At 42.5% G+C, this 21,893-nt stretch overlaps 1 protein-coding gene across 7 annotated transcripts in view; it reads left to right on the forward strand.

Moving 5' to 3' along the window:
• LOC114676259 (uncharacterized) overlaps positions 1–20,449 on the forward strand; it is a 91,529-nt gene extending 71,080 nt beyond the window's left edge. For all 7 annotated transcript variants that reach the window (XM_077991535.1, XM_077991539.1, XM_077991536.1 and 4 more), the window contains 3 exons: positions 4,523–4,629; positions 13,861–13,973; positions 14,423–20,449. In XM_077991535.1, coding sequence (XP_077847661.1) covers positions 4,523–4,629; positions 13,861–13,973; positions 14,423–14,434 — 232 coding nt within the window. In that variant the 3' untranslated portion in view covers positions 14,435–20,449. The remainder of the gene's footprint in view (positions 1–4,522; positions 4,630–13,860; positions 13,974–14,422) is intronic.
• The last annotated feature ends 1,444 nt before the right edge of the window (positions 20,450–21,893 follow it).

The following is a 21,893-nucleotide window of genomic DNA, read 5'->3' on the forward strand; positions in this document are numbered from 1 at the left end:
TCATTTTTATCTCTATTCTTTTGTATATAATTTGTTTTTATTCCTCTGTATGCTTTCTTCCTCTTCCTCTTCCTCTTTCTCCTTCCTTCTTCCTTCTTCCTTCTTCCTTCTTCTTCTTCTTCTTGACAGAGTCTCACTGTCACCCAGGCTGGAGTGCAGTGACGTGATCTTGGCTCACTGTAACCTCTGCCTCCCCGGTTCAAATAATTCTCGTGCTTCAGCCTCCCAGGTAGCTGGGACTACAGGTGTGCAACCAATATGCCCAGCTAAATTTTTTTTTGTATTTTTAGTAGAGATGGGGTTTCGCCATGTTGCCCATGCTAGTCTCAAACCCCTGGCCTGAAGTGATCCACCCACCTTAGCCTCCCAAAGTGCTAGGATTACAGGTGTGAGCCACCATGTCCAGTCTCTGACTGCTTTTAAGACTTTCTTTTTATCACTGGTTTTCAGCAATTTAAGTATGACATGCTTAGTGTGACTTTCTTCTTGTTTTTTCAGATTGGAGTTTGTTGAACTTCTTAGATCTATGTGTTTGCAGTTTTCATCAAATTTAGAAAATTTTAGACCACTCCCTTTCAAGTATTTTTTTTCTATCACTCCTGTCTTTTATCCTTCTGAAACTCTAATTACATATATGTTAGGCTACTTGATTTTATTGCACAGCTAAATGATGTTGTGTTTTTCTTTCTTTCTTTTTTTTTTTTTTTTTTTGGTCTTTTTCTCCCCTGCATTTCACTTTGGGTAGTTTCTGTTGCTATGTCTTCACATATTGTCTACAATGTTTACTACGCTGCAAAGTTCATCCAATGTATTTTTCTTATCTCAGACATTGTACTTTTTAATCTCTGAAAGTTCAATTTAAATCGTTTTTTTTGAAACAGAGTCTCGCTCTGTCACCCAGGCTGGAGTGCAGTGGCGTGATTCAGCTCACTGCAATCTCCATCTCCCAGGTTCAAGCAATTCTCCTGCCTCAGCCTCCCAAATAGCTGGGATTATAGGCACCTGCCACCATGCCTGGCTAATTTTTGTATTTTTAGTAGAGACGGGGTTTCACCATGTTGGCCAGGCTGGTCTTGAACTTCTGACCTCAGGTGATCTGCCCACCTCAGCCTCCCAAAGTGCTGACATTACACGTGTGAGCCACCGCTCCTGGCCCAATTTGAGTTTTTTCAATATCTTCCATTTCGGCTTTCTTCATGTTCATATTTTCCTCTGCCCTCTTGAATATATAGAGTATACTTAAATGTTTTAATATCTTCGACTATTAATTCTATCTTCAGTATCATTTTTGGATGTTTTGATTGATTAATATTTGTTCCCAGTTATAAGTCAGATTTTCCTGCTTCTCTTTTCAGTAGAGACCAAACGTGGTGAATTTATGTTATTGGGTGATGGATTTTTTAAGTTCCCTTTTCATTCTGTTTAATATTTACAGGCCTGTCCTCTGATGCAGTTAATTTCTTGGCAATAGTTGGATCCCTTTGAGGCTTCTGGGGTGGGTTGTTTGTTTGTTTGTTTGTTTGTTTGAGACAAAGTCTCACTGTGTCACCCAGGCTGACATGCAATGGCAGTATCTCAGCTGCAACCTCTGCCTCCCAGGTTCAAGCGATTCTCATGCCTCAGCCTCCCGAGTAGCTGGGACTACAGACGCGTGCCACCATGCCTGGCTAATTTTTGTATTTTTAGTAGAGACGGGGTTTGTCCATGTTGCCAGGCTGGTCTTGACCTCCTGGCCTCAAGTAATCTGCCTGCTTTGGCCTCCCAAAGTGCTGGGATTACAGGCATGAGCCACCGTGCGCAGCCGAGGCTTGTTTTAAAGCTTTGTTTGGACACATCCAGAAGAGTTTTGACTCTAGGATTAATTTGGTCCCACTACTGAGGCAATACACTTTTTAGTTGTCGATGCCTCATGTATTAGGAGGTTTTTACACTCTGGCTGGCGGGAATATTATCTGTTCTCAGCCCTGTATGAGCCTCAGGGGTTGTTCCACCTGCCTGTCCTGTGAATGTTTCCCTAGCCTTAGTACCTTCCTCAAAAGCGTACTCAACCAAATTTTTGGGGTAAACTCTCTGCAAAAGGCACAGAACTCTCTATTTCTATAAGGCCCTCTCCTTTCTGGAATTCTGTCCTATAAATTCTAGCCACCTTTACCCAAACTCTGAAGTCTGTATCTCAACTCAGTGAGACCAGCAGAATCTGATTGCCCTCCCTGCCTGCAGTGCTGGGGACCCAGAAAGGCTCTTCAGGCAGTAAGTGGGGCACTCACAGGGCTCACCTTATGTGTTCCCCTTCTCGGAGCTTGTTGTCCTATCCTGTCTATTGTCCAATATTTGAAAACCATTGTTCAATATATTTTCTCTGGTAGTTAAAATTTGATTTTGGGCAGAGGGTAAATCCAGTCTCTGTTACTCCATCGTAGCCAAAAGCAGAAGTCCTGCGTCACTTTATGGTCACCTAGAATGCAATAGATGCTGTGAACATAGGTTTGTTACTCCTCACACCCACTCTAAGTCATAAATATCGTTACTCTCATTTTACAGATGAGGAAACTGAGATTCAAAATGGGTAAGTCACTTGCCCAGAAAGTCAGAGTTGTAACTGTAAAACTGGGTGTTAGGCCTGGCATGGTGGCTAACACCTGTAATCCTAGCGCTTTGAGAGGCTAAGGCAAGTGGATCACCTAAGACCAGGAGTTCGAGACCAGCCTGGCCAACATAGTGAAACCCCATCTCTACTAAAAATACAAAAATTAGCCAGGTGTTGTGGCATGCACCTGTAGTCCCAGCTACTCAGAAGACTGAGGCAGGAGAATCGCTTGAACCCGGGAGGTGGAAGTTGCATTGAGCTGAGATTGCACCACTACACTCTAGCCTGGGTGACATCTCAAAAAAAAAAAAAAAATTGGGTTTTAAACCTGGGTCTTACTGACTCAAAGTCTAAGCCAAGTTCCCTGTTTGAAGCATCCCTATCCTCCCAGAACCCTGGAGTACTCCCATGTTCCCCTCTCCACCCAGCTCACCTTCATTTCACTCTGATGTTTCTTTCACCACTACTGACTGTCATTCATGATGACTGCCACCTGCCTCCTTGGTTTTGCATTCCCTTTCAACTACTCCTACTCTAGCGACCTGAACGACTTGAATATATGTTCCACTGATTCAGCAGCTGGAATGCAAGGCCAGTGCTGAATGCTCCTGCCAGACTCTCTCAAGTCGTTCAGGTCGCTAGAGTAGGAGTAGTTGAAAGGGAATGCAAAACCAAGGAGGCAGGTGGCAGTCATCATGAATGAGAATCAGTAGTGGTGCAAGAAACATCAAAGCAAAATGAGCGAGACAGTAGCCTCATATTCAGTGTGGTCCCTAACTGAAATTTCATACCTGCAGCCCGCGGTAAGGGCTTGAAATTGTTTTATTGATAGTCATATAACTTCTTTCAGAGCAGAGGCCTTGTGTCAAACTTCTCTTAATCCCTGCAGTGCTACGTACATAATATGCATGTAATGAGTATGCACTCAATATACCATCATTGGCATTGCATTTGCAAAATGCTTTCATAGAAATGGCTTCATTCTGTTTTCACTACAACCTTATGAAATAGGCAGAATAGCCTTTTTCAGGCCAGTTTTATAGATGAGGGAGGTGAGGGCGCATAGGCTGCCGTGATCACATGATTTGACACATGATTTGACAAGGGGTTGAAGCTGACCAGGAGTCCAGACCTTTGCCCAGATTTCTTATTCACTCATGATGCCAGAGTCCCAAAGACCAGTTGGCAGTCCAGTGCAAGGCTTGCACTTTAAGAAATTTCCCGTCATGGCACATGCCTGTAATTCTAGCTACTTGGGAGGCTGAGGCACAAGAATTGCTTAAATTGGGATATGGAGGTTGCAGTGAGCCAAGCCTGGGTGACACAGCGAGATCCTGTCTCAAAAAAAATTTTTTTTGCAATAGTCCTTAAAGAAATTACGAATGTAACGACAGTACAGTTTACTTTTCGTAAAACTAAAGTTATTTGATTTAAAGAGCTATTCTTTGTTTTCAGACTATGCCCTTCCTACTTTGATGTAAAAATGTTTGCTCATTTACAGTGTTGACAGTTGTTATTTCTTGACATACCAAAAGTTGCCACACCTTTCTCTGTCCCTCTAAACTTTTGGACATTTGCTGATATGTAAAATCTAAAGTAGGAAGTCCTACATTACATTATATCATACCATATCTTTTGAGTAAATAAACAAATGAAGGATTTCAAACAACCAAAAATTCTTATTCTACCAACTTACCTAGGAGAAGTATCCAAACTAGAGAGATTAGATTGGTAAAAATTGGTGTTGGGATGTCTTTGGTCTCACATTGTGCCAGTGCATCATCTTGGGTTTGGGGTTGGGGGAGGGGTTTAAAAAGAGAGATCATTCTCCAAAATAACTGGATTGAGGTTCTTTGAGTAACAATGCTTGACACGATGCCTCTGTGTGTGTGTGTGTGTGTGTGTGTGTGTGTGTGTGCGATTTTCTTTCGACAGCCTGATCAAATACTCTGCCCACTTAAGGGAAATTGACCTTGGAAACAATGTTCTGGGAGAAATGGCTGCTGCTGAAATACTTGAAGCACTGAGAGCCAGAAAGACAGGTAGAGTGTTTTCAGGTTACGTGTTTCCCCTCCACCTGCCCACATCCACTCACTCCTAAATGCTGTACTACTCACAACTTGCTCCGCTTTTTTCATTTAAGTAACTGGCCCGAACTATGCAATGACCAGGAACACTGTCACAGGCCAGCCATCATTGTGTCAATTTTCCTGGTGATTTGCACAGAGTTCAAGAATTTCTAGGATGTTATATGTAGCCTTCGATCTAAGTAATACATGTTTTTAAAGGGAAATTTTCTCTATTGCTTTTTTTCTCTCTTGCTCCTCTCATCCTTGCCTGTTCTCCAAGAAATGTTTCTCCCACTCTCCATTCTCTTCTCAGCCCAACCTGCAGAGAGGGCTCCAGATATCAGTTAGAAAATTCAAGTAACACCCCCCATAAGATTTTGATGTGCTTTCTGGATCATCAAAGAATGATTAAATTGTGATCGGCATAGGGAGAGCAATACGTCTTTTATGATGCTGCAATCCTTTGAAAAGGAGAGAATCACGTGTGGAAGGAGTTGGTTCCTATGGCCACTCCTGCCCTCTCCATCGCCAGCACGCATGACCGGAATTAATGATGGCTGCTCGCCCTGCTAAGGCAGAGGAGGGGAAGAAATGTCATTTTAAATGAAGCTCGAAGGAAGACTTCAAAAACACATTTGAAAACGCAAATTTAACCTTAAGAAAAGTAGAAAGAACTCTTGGTGTGTTACTGGGCAGGTTAAGCTGAGAGAATTAAAGCAGTCCAAGCGTCGGTCTCTACCATTTCCTCAGCATGGTCTTAGAGACATAGTATAATCATAGATTGCATTTGTCTTTTAATGCTCTAGAGTTTTAGATAGAAGAATTGTAATGATATTACTATATATTGTATTAACATTTTTAAAACTAAAACTCCAGTCAAGTGATTCCATGATGTTTAAATTACGTCTTTATTTTAGAAAAACAGAATATCTACTTTCTATTCCTTTAGAGTTGAATTCAATTTCAGCAGAATTACTCTGTTAAATTTAGTTCAAATATAGCTTTAAACTTGATAAACTGAAGGCAGGTGAATGATTTCATTTTGTTTTTCCTGGCACCATAGTAACTTTTTCATTATACATTGAGGGAGAAGATGTTACAAGTCTGCAGGCAGTCTCGTGACCATGACTCTAGTGAATGCTAATGACAATCAGTCTCAGATGACTTGATGGAAAATGATTATCTCTGAGTACGTATTTGGAGCTGGAAAACATCATGCTTTGCTTAGTAAACGTTTTAATTTGCATAAATGAGAAGATAATTATGAAATACCCACCTGAAAATACAAATACTCATTTAGAAGGCATTAAAAAGTAATTTATAGTTCAAGAAATCATTTTTTTCAAATATAGTAATATATATAATGAGTAGCCTTAATGCATCTATCTCTTGAGCTGAAATAATTATGGTGTTTCTGGTGGAACACTTCAGTTGGATTGTTAGTTTGAACACCAAGAAGATTCCTCAAAACAGGGTTAACTGCTTGGATTTTATAGGGAAAATCTCTTCCCATTTTGCCCTAACGGCATCATTTTAAACATTAAAAGCAATAGTAGTATTACTGATTATGGAAAGAAAGCTCTTTAATTGATTGTTTCTTAACATTTGCAAGTTAACAAGCTAATTTCTAATTCTAATTCTAATTCATTCGTGAAATCCAAATTAACAGCCTGAGGTCTCTTACTTGGCTATCAAGGAGATCTTAATAACCTGCCTTTAATGATGGACTAGGCCAATGAAATCTTCCTGAGAGAAATTAGCAACCTCATTTCATTAAAAAAAAAAAGCTAGTGAAACAGGAAGCTGTTATCCTGTCTTACTGCTTTTTCACTAATAAGAAAACAGAGTACTGAAGGAACATTTCATTTATTCATTCTTCTTTCTTTATATATTTGTTAAATTCCTATCATGTACCAGGCCCTGTTCTAGACCCTGGAGAGGGGAGTCATGAATTCCTGCCTTCATGAGGCATATATATGATTGCATATCTGATGGGGATCATACTTAGAGGAAAAATAAAGCAAATAGGGGGGTAAAGTGTGTGTCAGGGTGTGGGGGTTGCCATCTTAGTGAGGGTAGCCAGGGAAGGCGTTGCTGAGAAGGGACACTTGAGTAAAGATCTAAAGGAGTGACAGAGAAGGCCACGTGAATATCTGAGAGATGAGCATTCTGGCTAGAAGGAACAGCAAGTACCAAGGCCTTAAAGTAGAACCTCCTGGTGTGTTCAGTAAAGCCGCCAGCATGGCTGAATGGAGTGAGCTAGAATGGGAGAGTCAGAGGACAAACAATTTGAGATGCAAGTATGCAGAGCAGAAAGCATTCTAGACCCTTGTGAGGACTTTCAGGTGTAACTGTTGACATGGAAAGGCTTTTGAGAATGATAAACCTAGAAGTAACCTAATGTAACCCACATTTTAACAGGATTGCTCCAGCTCTATGTTAAAAAGAGACTATAGGGGAGGCAAGGGCAGAACAAGGATTCTAGTTAGGGAGTTTTCTCTGGAAAAACTACACAGGGCCTTTCAGCAGACCCAGAACACCCAGCAAGTGGAAAATGTGGGTTGGGGAGAAGCTACAAATATGAGAATTAAGGAAAATTGTATCCATTGAGCAGTTGAAATTCAGTCCTTACTACCACCCCAAGCTTATCTGCCCTGCTTCCAGAAGGCTGACAGCCCTGTAGAAGATTGGGGTATTCCTTGAGAAATTGAATAGCCCTAGAAAAAGAAATTCTAGATGCTGACAACTGGCCATCTCCTCACCATTCAAAGAAGCCTAGCAGGTCAGCAAGCCCTGAACATACGTGAGAGCTGCCCATCAGCCTTTGTATGTCTTATGCTTCATTGTGAACAGATACCTGAGAACCTCCAGACACTTGAGGCAAGTAGCCAACAAGAAACAGAGGGAATAAAGGAACCCTGAAGATATGGAAACAATGCAGAAAACTAAAGAAAAACAAAAAAGCTATAACATTGTAACATTCTGAATGGAAGAAAAGATAAGGCATCCATAAAAAAGGAATGGGGTACTATGAAAAAAGAACAATTAGAAAATAAGAAAAAGTTTTTGGAAAGTAAAAAAGATAGCCAAAATAAAATATTCTGGAAAAAAAAAAAAGGTTGACAGTTAAAATCAAGAAAGACAGGCCTCTGCTCCTCCAGTTCGACAGACAACTGCATTTTCTCACACAGCACCAGCTGCGCCCCTCAGACACCAGGGTGAAGGTGAAGGCCAGAATAAACAGATGTGTCCATAGTAGGCCCTGGTCACCAGGACTGCTTTTAACTCTGGCAAAGTGGATGTTGTCACCATCAATGACCCCTTCATTGACCACAACTACATGGCGTACATGTTCCAGTATGAACATGTTCCAGTATGAACAAGGCCAAATTCCACATGACCTCCAAGGAGTAAGACCCCTGGACCACCAGTCAGAGCAGAGAGGACGGGGGAGGCCCTCAGCTGCTGGGGAGTACCTGCTGCACTCAGTCCCCCACCATACTGAGACTGCCCCCTCCTCAGTTTCCAAACAATTTGAGATGCAAGTATGCAGAGCAGAAGGCCTTCCAGACCCTTGTGAGGACTTTAGGGTGTAACTCTGTTGAGATGGAAAGGCTTTTGAGAATGATAAACCTAGGAGTTACCTGATGTAACCCACATTTTAACAGGATTGCTTTAACACAGACCCCTGAAGAGGGAAGGGCTGAGGAGCCCTGCTTTGTTGTGCACCATCAACAAAGTCCCCTGTACTCAGCTCACCCTCACCCAAAGAAAGAAAGTCTTCAGAAGTAAAACAAAAGATAAGAAGATGACAAATTGGTGAGAAAATGTAAGAGACAGAGGATCAACTTACGAACGTCAGCGTCTAACTCAGAGTTTTCAGAAAGAGAAAACAGAGAAAAGTGAAGACAGGGAATTATCAAAGGAATAAATAAAGAACTGTCCCAGAACCAAGGAACGTAAATCTGCACATTGAAAGAGCCCAATGGGTGTCCAGCACAGGGAAATATAAAAAGTACATCATGATGACATTCAGAACACTAGGAATAAAAAGGGGATCCTAACAACTGACTGAAAGAAAACAATTTGCATCCAAAGGACTGGGAATTAGAATGACATCAGACTTCCTAACTAGAAGTTAGGGGCAACAAAGTCCTACTATGACAATTCTATGAGAAGTCTATACGTTCCCAACTTCTAACCACATATGAGGCCAAAATAATGATGTTTTCAACATGCAAGCATTCCAAACATGCACCTCCTCTGAGTCCATTCTTAGGAAACTTCCAAAGAACATGCTTGAGCAAAACGAGAAAACAAAACACGAAGACAGGCCAGGCGCGGTGGCTCATGCCTGTAATCCCCGCACTTTGGGAGGCTGAGGCGGGTGGATCACTTGAGGTCAGGAGTTCGAGACCAGCCTGGCTAACTTGGTGAAACACCCTCTCTACTAAAAATACAAAATTAGCCAGGCATGGCGGTAAACACCCATAAGCCCAGCTACTCAGGAGGCTGAGGCAGGAGAATCACTTGAACCCAGGAGGCGGAGGTTGCAGTGAGCCGAGATTGCACCACTGCACTCCAGCCTGGGTGACAGAGTGAGACTCTGTCTCAAATAAATAAATAAATAAAAATAAAATAAAGTAAACCACAAAGACAAAGAATGCCAAGTTCAGAAATCAGAAGGCCCAGTACAGGACAGTAAAAAAGCGAGTCCCAGATGATGGCTGAGGTAAATCCAAATTGGAGCAGAAAAGTCGAAGATTTCAGAAAGGAGAGAGACTTGGGTAAAAACTGAACTTATACAGCATGTGAAATACTTAAGTGTTTTATCAACTGAGGTCAGGAGTTCAAGACCAGCCTGGCCAACATAAGGAAACCCCCATCTCTACTAAAAATACAAACAAATAAATAAAAAAGAAATACTTAAGCATTTTGAAAGAAATATTGATAAGTATATGAGAAATAACAGAAACCTGTGGGAAAATATTTAGAATAGGTACACAGAAAACTCTGCAAATGAAAAAACAGGCAATTATTAACTTAGAAGATAGACATACAACGAAATATGTACAAAAAAATACCAATGAATACACCAAGTGTTGATTTAACTAAAAATTGTGATATATCTTTATTGGGAGGCTTGGCAAGAGGAAGTTACAAAAATCAATATTTACATATTTTAAATGGAAATATCAAGAAATAATATAATAAGCACTTTGCTTAAAATCAGGCAGTAAATATCATGAAAAACTGCTGAATAAGTTGAAAGTGGCTGCCTCTGCAGAAGAGGACTTGGGGCCAGGTGCAGTGGCCCACGCCTGTAATCCCAGCACTTTGGGAGGCCAAGGTGGGAGGATAACTTGAGCCCAGGAGTTCGAGACCAGCCTGGGCAACCTAGGGAGACCCCATCTATCTCTACAAAAGAAGAAGAAGAAGAAGAGGAACAAAAGAGGAAGAGGAAGAAAGAAGAAGAAGAAGGAAGAAGAAGGAGGAGGAGGAAGGAGGAGGAGGAAGAAGGAGGAGGAAGAGGAAGAAGAAGAAAAGAAAAGAAGGAAGGAAGAAAGGAAAGAGAGAAAGAAGGAAGGAAAGAAAGAAAGAAAGAAAGAAAGAAAGAAAGAAAGAAAGAAAGAAAGAAAGAAAGAAAGAAAGAAAGAAAGAAAGGAGGGAGGGAGGGAGGGAGGGAGGGAGGGAGGGAGGGAGGGAGGGAAGGAAGGAAGGAAGGAAGGAAGGAAGGAAGGAAGGAAGGAAGGAAGGAAGGAAGACCGGCCAGGTGCGGTGGCTCACGCCTGTAATCCCAGCACTTTGGGAGACTGTGGCGGATGGATCACGAGGTGAGGAGATCAAGACCATCTTGGCTAACACGGTGAAACCCTGTCTCTACTAAAAGTACAAAAAAAAATAGTCGGGCGTGGCTGTGGGCACCTGTAGTCCCAGCTACGCAGGAGGCTGAGGCAGGAGAATGGCATGAACCCAGGAGGCGGAGCTTGCAGTGAGCCCAGATCCTGCCACTGCACTCCAGCCTGGGCAGCAGAGCGAGACTCCGTCTCAAAAAAAAACAGAAAAAAAGAAGGAAGGAAGGAAGGAGAAGGAAGGAGGGAAGGAAGGAAGGAAGGAAGGGAAAGGAAGGAAGGAAGGAAGGAAGGAAGGGAAAGGAAGGAAGGAAGGAAGGAAGGAAGGAAGGGGAAGGAAGGAAAGAAAGAAAGAAAAGAAAGAAAGAAAGAAAGAAAGAAAGAAAGAAAGAAAGAAAGAAAGAAAGAAAGAAAGAAAAGAAAATGAAAGAAAGGAAGGAAGGAAAGAAGAAGAAAGAAGGAGGAGGAGGAGGAAGGAGGGGGAGGAAGAGGAAGAAGAAGAAAAGAAGGAAGGAAGGAAAGAAAGAAAGGAAGGAAGGAAGGAAGGAAAGGAAGTAGAAAGAAAGAAAGAGAAAGAAAGAAAATTGGTCTGTAGCCAAGGGAAGGGAAGGGAAGGGAGGGGAAGGGAGGGGAAGGGAAGGAAGCAGAAAGAAAGAAAGAGAAAGAAAGAAAATTGGTCTGTTGCCCAGGCTGTAGTGCATTGGCATGATCTCAGCTCACTGTATCCTTGAACTTCTGGGCTCAAGTGATCCTCCTACCTCAGCCTCCCAAGTACTTAGGAGTACAGGCATGTGCCACCATGACTGGCTAATGTTAAATTTTTTGTAGAGATTAGGTCTTGCTGTGTTTCCAAGGCTGGTCTTGAACTCCTGAAACCCAAAGTGCTAGGGTTGCAGGCATGAGCCACTAGCCACTGCACCCAGCCAAAAATATTTTTAAAGTGAGAATTGAAAAGTGCCTAGCTTTCTCACCAGGTAATGTGTTGTTGTATAACTCCAGGCCAATACCTAATGCTAGCTTAAATCATCTTAGTCTCCACAAAAGAACAGGAACTTTTTCCCGTATCATACACTTGGGATATGCTTCACTGAAAAATGAGCAGAATTTTATAAGTGGAAAATAAGTAGAAAGAATGACCGTAAGTGTGGCATCCAGGAAACATAACAGTCTTTTGTGAGCTTAGGTGACACATGAATCCTGTGAGGCCTCAGCTGGCCTCCATTCCACACTGCTGGCCCCATTTCAAATGGTCTGTAGCATATGAAACACCTCACAGCCTGCGTCATGCATCCCACACTGCCTCCTTGCCTCAGTGGTCAAGACTTTGACCTTTGTTTGCCTACTGAAGGCTTTACCTTCCCCTGCTTTGGACCTGTCCTCTTTATATTTCTAACTCTGAACTTTGTTTTTCTCCTTGACCATGATTTACCTGTTTCCGATTAAATACTGTGTCACATAGAGAGAGTGTTTGGCTACAGGTAACAGAATCAGCTACAGTGCCCTACACAGTGGAAGAGGACTGGGCAGGTACAGCTACTGCCCACATCATCAACGTCCCAGATTCCTTCTCTCCTTCTCCACCATCGCCTCAGCAAGTGGCCCTTATCCTCATGGCTGCAAGGTGGCTGCCACACCTGTAACCTCTCATCTCCATTCCAGGCCAGAAGAAAAAGAAGGAAAGGACAAGGAAGAAGTGCTAGTATCTGATTTCTGGCCCGTTCCAAGTTGTGACATTCTTTTTTTTTTTTTTTTTTTTTTTTTTTGAGACAGAGTTTCGCTCTTGTTGCCCAGGCTGGAGTGCAATGGCATGATCTTGGCTCACTGCAACCTCTGCCTCCCGAGTTCAAGCATTTCTCCAGCCTCCCAAGTAGCTGGGATCACTGGCATGAGCCACCATGCCTGGCTAATTTTGTATTTCTAGTAGAGACAGAGTTTCTCCACGTTGGTCAAGCTGGTCTCAAACTCCCAACCTCAGGTGATCTGCCCTCCTCGGCCTCCCAAAGTGCTGGGATTACAGGTGTGAACACCGCGCCTGGCCTCAAGTTGTGACATTCTAAACCACATTGTCTTACACCTCCAGGTCCCTTTCCACATTCATCCACCTTGCCCTCCACTGCTCTTTCCTGTGCCCAGCCTGATTTGAGCTCATACTTGTACAACCATTTTCGTACTTCAACCTCAATTTACCCTCTGGAGCTGAAATTCAGTACTATTTTTGAAAGTTCTTGTTTTTCTTCTCAACTATATTTCTTGTTTTCCTTTCTGCTTTTGGCCTCTCCCTGGAGAAGCCTGGCCTCCGGAAACTGTAGTGTTAGGCACCTCCAGCCTTTTAAGCAGGACCTGGCCATGTGGCTAAATAAGAAGCAGGAAGGAGGAGAAGGCAGAGTGCCATGGGAAAGAATATGGAGGAGGGGTTGACATAGGCTCTCTGAATAACAATTAGGGATTTGGGTCTTTATTTTATAGGAAAATCAATGAGAACTCTGGGTTTCAAATGATAGAAAACCAATTCAAACCGACTTAAGTACAAAAGTAAATCTGTTGACTCCTGTAAGTCCAGGGTGGTTCTAGCTAAAAGTCCAGCTGGAATCAAGGGTTCCCATAATGCCACCCACGTCCGTCTCCTGGGAGTTCTGCTGCTGTGTTGACTTTACTCTCAGGCAGGCTCTTTCCCACATGGGGGCAAGTTGAGCAGCATTAGCCAAAGGGTTACATTCTGCCCAGTTAATAATCTCAAGAAGGAGCTCTTCTTTGGATTTTCACTGGACAACCGTGAGTCACATGCACACCTGTTAAACAATCACTGTGCCAGGGAGATGAAATACACTAGACATCCCTGGCCTATGTGCATACCCTGGAGGGCAGGGGAGTGGAACCCTAAAACAAACTCAAGGTACTGTTCCAGAAAGAAGCTAAAATGGAAGCTGGGTAGGCGGAAATAAGAGATGTCTACTAAAGAAAGAGGGCCAGGAATGGTATTAGAGCTAGTAATGATAAGATCAGAATGTTGCTTTCAGATGATTAATCTGGAAGCAGGGTCCAGGATGGGCTTGGAGTTGGGGAAGTTTGGGATTAGGAAAACCAGTTAGGAGGCTACTCTATCATCCAAGTAAAAGACATGACAGTGAGAATGGGAAAGACAGGACAAGTGTAAAAAGTTACTTCAGAGGTAAATTAATTGTCAGGACCACTCACGCCAAGAAGATATAAGAAAGAGGTATGAGGTCAGAGGAAAGTCGTTTGGCTAATAAGAATGTGGGAGAGCGCCTCTCTCAGAAGCCTAAGACCCACTCCCTTTAAGGTAGTTGTGAGATATCCTACCTGTTTATGATTATGTTCTTTCCCCATGCAGGTAAACTACCGGTCTTAAAAATTACAGTCACTCCCCAGATCTCTTCAGATACCTTCAGATCAATTTGGAAAAATAGCAAGAAGTCTAATACTATCCGTAAAAAGAAGAAAAAGGTAAGTTCTTGGACGTCTGTGTCAGTGAGGAGCAGCCACCAGGGAGTGCTGTGTGGAGCCTGGGCCCTTGGGGCAGATGGCACCATCAGCTGCAGGTTTTGCATTTGATTATATGAGAATTTAGGTTCTAGGTCATGCTCCTCTACACCATCATTCCAATCTGATGGATGATGATTGAACCAAGAGACAAGTAGTAAGAGAAAAACAGTTTCCTCAAAGATTGGCAGACTGGGCCTCCCCTCTTTAATTCCCACCGCTACCCAAATCCTAGTTGCTGCTAACCTATTGTGCATCTGAAAAGATAAATTTACCTTTAAATTTACCTAAACTCTTTATGAAGGCTGTGCTACCTCTTAGGAGGTAATGCTTTATGTATGTTTATTCTCTACTGTAAGAAGTTGAATTCCCTTTTTTCTATAATTTATGATGTCCTGTTTATTATTTCACAGACTAAAAACTGAATATGGGTGCTGTATTTCCATATGGATATCATCTATTTCCACGGCCAAGCAGACATGCCTAGATAGATATTGCTTATTCTATAGTAATATTTTTCACTGTAACCAAGTCCCTTTCAAGTTCTCAAATTTGATGATTATTGTATGAAAGTTTAAAGTCATGTGATAATCCTAGCTTATGATGATCCCATCACACTTGTCATTTTCTTTTTTTTTTTTTTTTTTTTTTTTTGAGACGGAGTCTCACGCTGTTGCCCAGGCTGGAGTGCAGTGGCGCGATCTCGGCTCACTGCAAGCTCCGCCTCCCGGGTTCCCGCCATTCTCCTGCCTCAGCCTCCTGAGTAGCTGGGACTACAGGCGCCCGCCACCGCGCCCGGCTAATTTTTTGTATTTTTAGTAGAGACGGGGTTTCACTGTGGTCTCGATCTCCTGACCTTGTGATCCGCCCGCCTCGGCCTCCCAAAGTGCTGGGATTACAGGCTTGAGCCACCGTGCCCGGCCCACACTTGTCATTTTCTAAAATGTGGGTTTCACAAGTAAGCCTTAGTAGAAAGAGATGCAGTTCTCTGAGGCTTCATCTCTCCTGTATATGAAATTTATAAGTTGAAGTAAGTCATAATTTTATCTAAGAAAGAAAGAATCCTCTTTCATAAATATACCTATAGTTGAGAACAATAAGAATGCTTGGAAATAATAACCACTTCCTAAAAGACACCATCCCTAAAAATGAGGATCTTCCCTAAATGAGGAAACTTTTTTTTTAAGATGGGGTCTTGCTCTGTTGCCCAGGCTGGAGTGCAATGGTGCAATCTCAGCTCATTGCAAACTCTGCCTCCTGCATTCAAGCGATTCTCCTGTCTCAGCCTCCTGAGTAGCTGGGATTATAGGCGTGCACCACCACGCCTAGCTGATTTTTTGTATTATTAGTAGAGACAGAGTTTCACCATGTTGGCCAGGCTGGTGTCGAACTCCTGATCTCAGGTGATCCACCTGCCTTGGCCTCCCAAAGTGCTGGGATTACAGGCGTGAGCCACCGCACCCGGCCAAATGAGGAAACTTCAAATCCCTCTGCCCCACCATGAAGATGCAACACAGCCCCGTGAGAGATGGAAGAGGTGTGGTTGATTGATGTACGGATGACAGTGGGTGAGTTGGGTTTTATATGCCACAACAATACGGTGCAGGATGAAGAGCATGGCCTGGGCAGTTAGATGAACCAGAAGTCTCTGTAGAGGAATTGCCACTTTCCAGGTACTGAGCCTGGGCAAGTCAGTTCACCTCATGCTCCTCAGTTTCCTCTTGTAACTGAGGAACTTACTATATGTAAGATATAGTTAAGAGGAGCAGGGCTGGGTGCAGTGGCTCATGCCTGTAATCCCAGCAATTTGGGAGGCTGAGACAAAAGGATCGCTTGAGGCCAGGACTTCAAGACCAACCTGGGCAACATAGTGAGACCCCCTATCTCTACAAAAAATTGAAAAATTAACCAGCTGTGGTGGCATGTGCCCGTAGGCCTCGCTATTTGAAAGGCTGAGGCAGGGGGATTGCTTAAGCCCAGGAGGACAGCGCTTCAGTGAGCTATGATTGCACCACTGTACTCTAGCCTGGGTGAGGAAGTGAGACCCTACCTCAAAAAAAAAAGGGAAAAAAAAACAGTAGTGCCTATCTCAATTGGTGAGCATTGAATGAGACCACACACGTCAGGCATTTTAGAACAATGCCTTGTTCATATTATATACTCAAAAATAAATATGAGTGGCTCTTATTATTGCTGCTATCATTGTGGATGTTATAGAATTGAGTGGTTCCAGTTATTTCACCTATGACAACCACACAAGAAACATAGGAAAGAAATGAAAAAAAGAAGACTTAAGACCTCTTCGCTTTGAAGTAAAAATAAAAAACAAAAAAACATTTAACAAGTGCTAGCAAGTTTGTGGAATCAAACTAACTGTGGGGTAAGAATGGCATAGTAAATTAGCTCCACTCTCCAGGGTCTTAGGATCTAGTTAAGAAGACAAGATCTTCGGCCAGGCGCGGTGGCCCACACCTGTAATCCCAGCACTTTGGGAGGCTGAGGCAGGTGGATCACGTGAGGTCAGGAGTTTGACACCAGCCTGGCCAATATGGAGAAACCTCATCTCTACTAATAATACAAAAATTGGCCAGGTGTGGTGGCACATGCCTGTAATATCAGCTACTAGGGAGGCTTAGGCAGGAGAATCGCTTGAACCCAGGAGGCGGAAGTTGCAGTGAACTGAGATTGCACCATTGCACTCCAGCCTGGGCAACAAGAACAAAACTCCATCTCCCCCCCCAAAAAAAAAAACCAAGATTTTCTTGCATTAAAAGTCAACAATAAAGTATATGAGTTGGAAAAATATGCGTCATTAGGCAGGATAAGAAAGGCCATAGGACCATGGAGTAACAAGATCAATGTAACAAATTTATCAGAACTGATGTATCCAATATGTGAGAGCTCCTGAGAACTGTTCCTGCTTAAAAGAAATGCAAATAGGCTGGGCGGGCGCGGTGGCTCACGCCTGTAATCCCAGCACTTTGGGAGGCTGAGATGGGTGCATCACGAGGTCAGGAGATCGAGACCATCCTGGCCAACATGGTGAAACCCCGTCTCTACTAAAAATACAAAAACTAGCTGGTCATGGTGGCGCATGCCTGTAATCTCAGCTACTCGGGAGGCTGAGGCAGGAGAATGGCTTGAACCAGGGAGTTGGAGGTTGCAGTGAGCCGAGATCGCGCCACCGCACTCCAGCGTGGTGAAAGAGCAAGACTCCATCAAAAAAAAAAAAAAAAAAAGAAAGAAAGAAAAGAAAAGAAAAAGAAAAGAAAATTTAAAAAGACCTTTTTTGAAATTTGCCACACATATCCACTGGGTGGGAGTGTACAATCAGTATACCCCTTTAGCGGGTCTTTTGGCAGTGTTTATTAAAATGAAAAATACATAGCTTTCGACCCGGCCATTCTGCTTTTAGAAATTTGTTTACTGTCACATGTGTGCAAGGAAATACATATGAGGATGTTCACTGCAGCACTCTTTATTTTACATGGGAAATAACTAAATTTTTCTCAAAGAGTTTCGGGAGAATAAATCACAGTAAATGTATGTGGTAGAATACTATGCAATCATTGAAAGAATAATGTGGATACGTAAGTGCTTATATGGAAAGGCATTCAAGTAACACCATTTTTAAAAACAGGTATAGAATATGTGAAAAATTCATACAAAAATGAATTGACGTAGTATAATCCAGCAATTTCACATGTTTGTATGTATCTAAAAGAACTGAATGTAGCGTCATTAAGAGATATTTGAACACCATGTTCAAAACAGCATCATTTACAATAAATCAAAGGTGGAAGTAGCCCAAATGTCCATGGAGAGATGACTGGATAAATTAAATGTGATATATACATAAAATGGGATATTGCTCGGCCTTAAAAACGAAGGAAATTCTGACACATGCTACAACATGGATAAACCTTTAAGGATATTATGCTAAGTGAATAAGTCAGTCACAAAAATACAAATACTGCATGCCTCCACTTAGATACTTACAGTAGTCAAAATCAGAGACGGAAAGTAGAATGGTGGTTGAGAGGATGTATGAGGAGGGAGTTATTGTTTAATAGGTACAGAATTTCAGTTTTGCAAGATGAAAAAGTTTTGGAGATTGTTTGCACAACACTGTGAACATACTAAACACTGCTGAACTGTACACTTAAAAATGGTTAAGATGGTAAATATTTTGCATATTTTACCACAATTTAAAATTTTTTTAAAAATTGATGCATTGTGTGTCTGCTTGTACATATACAGGAATTTCTGGAGAGTCTATTAATAGTACTTGGGTTTTTATTGTATTCCTGTTTTACTGTTTTTATCATTTGTGAGCTGTCAATTTTTAAAAACTTAAAATTGTTCAATAAATTATGATGAGCTTGTTAAACATCAGTAACAGCACTCTTTGCTTGCTGTGTGACCTGGTGCCAAAAGTGCAGAAGAAGCGCAGTAAATCCTGTGATTTCCTGGGAGGACATGAATATGTGGTGGCAAAGAGTGGCCAGCGAGAACACAAAGATGAGTACATTTTTTCTAAGCACAGAGGGCAATCCAGCTGAAGAAGGCAGGGGAAGTTCTGTCCGATTTTGAGGAAAAGCCAGTCCATGGTACGCTTGGATGTCTGTGCAGACCAATCTCACGAGGATCCTGCAGAGGGGTGCCGGGGATGGCCTTGACAGGTAGGTCGGGGCCATATTGTGGCAGGGCTTAAATGAACAATCAGGACATTTAGATTTCGTTCTGATGATAATGTGGAGCTTTGGAACATTTTGAGCAGGAGAATGTCAGAGGAAGGAAAATTAACCAGGCATGTTAGATTGAGTGGGATTTAGACTGGGGAGGAAAGGCAGGGAAGAAGTCAGGACACCGTAATCCAGAAACAAGGTGATGAGGTTAAGATTCCACAATGGGAATGGAAAGTCTGGTTGATTCTAGAAACTTCTAAAGAAAGAATGAACAGATAATTACGTATGAAGGGTGAGGAAGGGGAAAGAGTCAACAGTGACTGTGGTTTCAGACCCGGACAGTTATACCTAGGAGAGAATTACATCTCAGGCAAAGAAAGCAAACTGTTGAAAGAAAGCTAAATTTTGCAAGAAAGGAAATGAACTCCCTTTCACCTGTCGAGTATGAAGCAACAATGAGTCATTCAAGCAGATGTCACCAATATCTAATAGAAAAACTCAGCAGATTTCAAAAAAGAGGTAAAAGCATACACACAGTGCTATACTCATCCACACCTGCAGCTTCAGAAGATTCAATGTGGAGCAATTTTAGACAAATGGATTAAAATCGATCCCCAAAACTCTACTTTCTCAGCAAAGTCACCAGGTTTCTAAAGAAGGCATCATGAAATTTAGGCATGGGTTTCTCTCTTTCATTTTTCATCTATTCTGAAATATTCTACGTCACTTCTTTTTTCACATCTGAAATTGATTTACATCACACAGTTGATGATTGATGTCTTACGATGAATGAAATATAATGTTGGGAGGATTTAAGGAATTCTCCAACAAAGGCTGATTGCTTTGGTCAAATGTACGCTTTCAGTATGGGATGTGTGTGCACGTGCGTGTGTGTGTTGGGGGAGTGGGGCAGCAGGATTAATAATTTATGGCCACAGCACTGTCATCTAAGACCAAGAGAGGCAAATGAACTGGAGGGTTCCATCTGACCAAAAAAGACCAGCAAATGCTCAGGGACCTATGGACATGAACACAATTATTTCCAAGAAAAAAGATGAGCCATAACTCTTGTCTGACAAGTGTGATGGAGAGCAGACTTGCTTAGAAGGACATTCCCAGGAGGAGGTAGCATATACTTTTCAGGCTAGCTTTGATCTCTAGCCTCTAGGAACAATTTTCTTGCTTTGTCATTATAGTTCCAAACATTGGTCCCTTTGGGGAAACTACTCCAGCTCAACAAGCAAATGTCATCAGGTTTGTTTTTGTTTTTATTTCTTTCCCTAGTGCAGGAAAGAAGTCCAGAATATGCCTCTATAGCATAAGGATTATTTTGAGCGAAAGGCATTTGAGAATCGACAGATGCAGGAAGAGTTGTTTTATTTTATTTTAATTTTTTCCCTGAACTTACCTGTCTAAAAGCAATGCCTCTCAAAAGAATTCAACTGTCTTAAATTCCTTCCCAGGAATTTTAAAACCAGGGAAGGTTGACCCTATCATTAGAAACAAGAAGTTGGTACTGGGATAATAAATCAGCTAATAGACTTTGTCACAAAACTATCATATCTCCTATCTATTCTCCCAAAGGCCTGTTTATCTTTTCTGAAAGTTATTTTCCAGAAGTGCCCTTTCTCCTTCTCCCTTTCCTTTATTTAGACAGTGTATAAGCCCCAAATTCTAATTGCCCCTTGAGTCATAACTTTCTGTGAACTCTGACTACTTTGGTTAATAAAAATCTATCTTTTCTCCTGCTAATCTGTGTTTTGTTGGTTTAATTTGCAATCCCCCCAAATACTGAACCTAAGAGGGTAGAGGGAAAGTTTTACTTCCCTGACAACAGGAAAACTTATTTTGTTAAAGATGAATGGCACAGAAGGGGGAAATGATGGTTGGAGTGAGGACCAAAGAAATAACAAAAATGTCCACTTGTACTGAGACAAACTTTTCCTAAATATTTATCAGTTAGTCCTTAAATATTTTGCTTAAGAGAAGTCCTCAAAATTAAAGAAACTACGTCTTCAATGTACTGAGCAGAAGGAATGGAGACTGTGCAGCTGAGGAAGCGGGGGCTGAAAAATAAGTGTGGGTTGTGTCCCCACACACCAAGGACTGGTGAGAGGAACAACGCACAGTGGTGGAGTGGGAACTGAGCAGGCCATGAGGAGGACAGATATTTGTTTTGCTGCATTCAAGGCCGCCTATAGTTCCTGCCCTTTGGGTGCTCATGATGGCAGACAAGCTCTCATGAAGGTGAACCAAAGGAGGGAAATCACAGGAGACCCATTGGCCCCGCCACGCCTGAACAGCTGCTGCAGCCTGAACTTTCCACCTCACTCCTGCTTTCCCTTCTCCCCATGCATGCTTGCTTGTTGCACTGAACTCCAGTGCATCACTCATTCCTGTTCTCTTTGTCAGGAGAAAAAGTTCTCCTGACATGCAGTGTGTCAAAACCATACTCATCTCCCCAATCCGCCTTCCACTTCCCGCCCCTATGCTCCCGCCTGGCTTCTATTCTCAAATTTCACCGCAGCCGACACCTCTCTCCAGATTTCATGGCTCAGCAAGGGCACATACCATTCCTCCAGCAAAGCCATCCTTCTCCCTTTTCACCATTTCATCCTTTTGTCTTTCAAACTTCTCACCAACTGGGTGCGTTTTATCCTTCTCTTTGTTAGATACCTAGCATTTACAGCCATCTCTAGGCAGATGTGTGGTCGTTCAGTAAGAAGGGAACACATGTTTTGTGTGCTCACTCCAATGGGTGTCTGGCTTATAAAGTTGGTGTGGTCCAATTCCTGTCTGCCACCACCATTGTGCTCTGCTCTGCCCAACAGCTCAGAGAGGTTTGCTCTCTCCACTGGCCCTGAAGGCCCTGAAGGCCTCCCATGTTCCCCCAGTTCAAACTTCACCTCTCCCATGAGGCTTTCCCTCACTGCATCCTGCACCCTCACAGCCCTTAACACACCACTCAACAAATACACATTTCCATCTAACCGAATGTGACCCTGCGTCCATATTTATGTTTCTATAGATTAATGCATTCTTGTTTCCCCTGCCAGGTTCCATTGGCCTGGTTACCTTTTGCCCAGGTATCAGGAGATGAGGGGATGGCGAGAGGCTCAGAATCCAAACTTGACAGAGTAGGTGTCCACCACTAGGTGACGGTGGGATCAGGCATCTCCTTAGGCTGTCTGTGCTT

The sequence above is a fragment of the Macaca mulatta genome, chromosome 2 (assembly GCF_049350105.2).
Source record: "Macaca mulatta isolate MMU2019108-1 chromosome 2, T2T-MMU8v2.0, whole genome shotgun sequence".
Taxonomy (NCBI): domain Eukaryota; kingdom Metazoa; phylum Chordata; class Mammalia; order Primates; family Cercopithecidae; genus Macaca; species Macaca mulatta.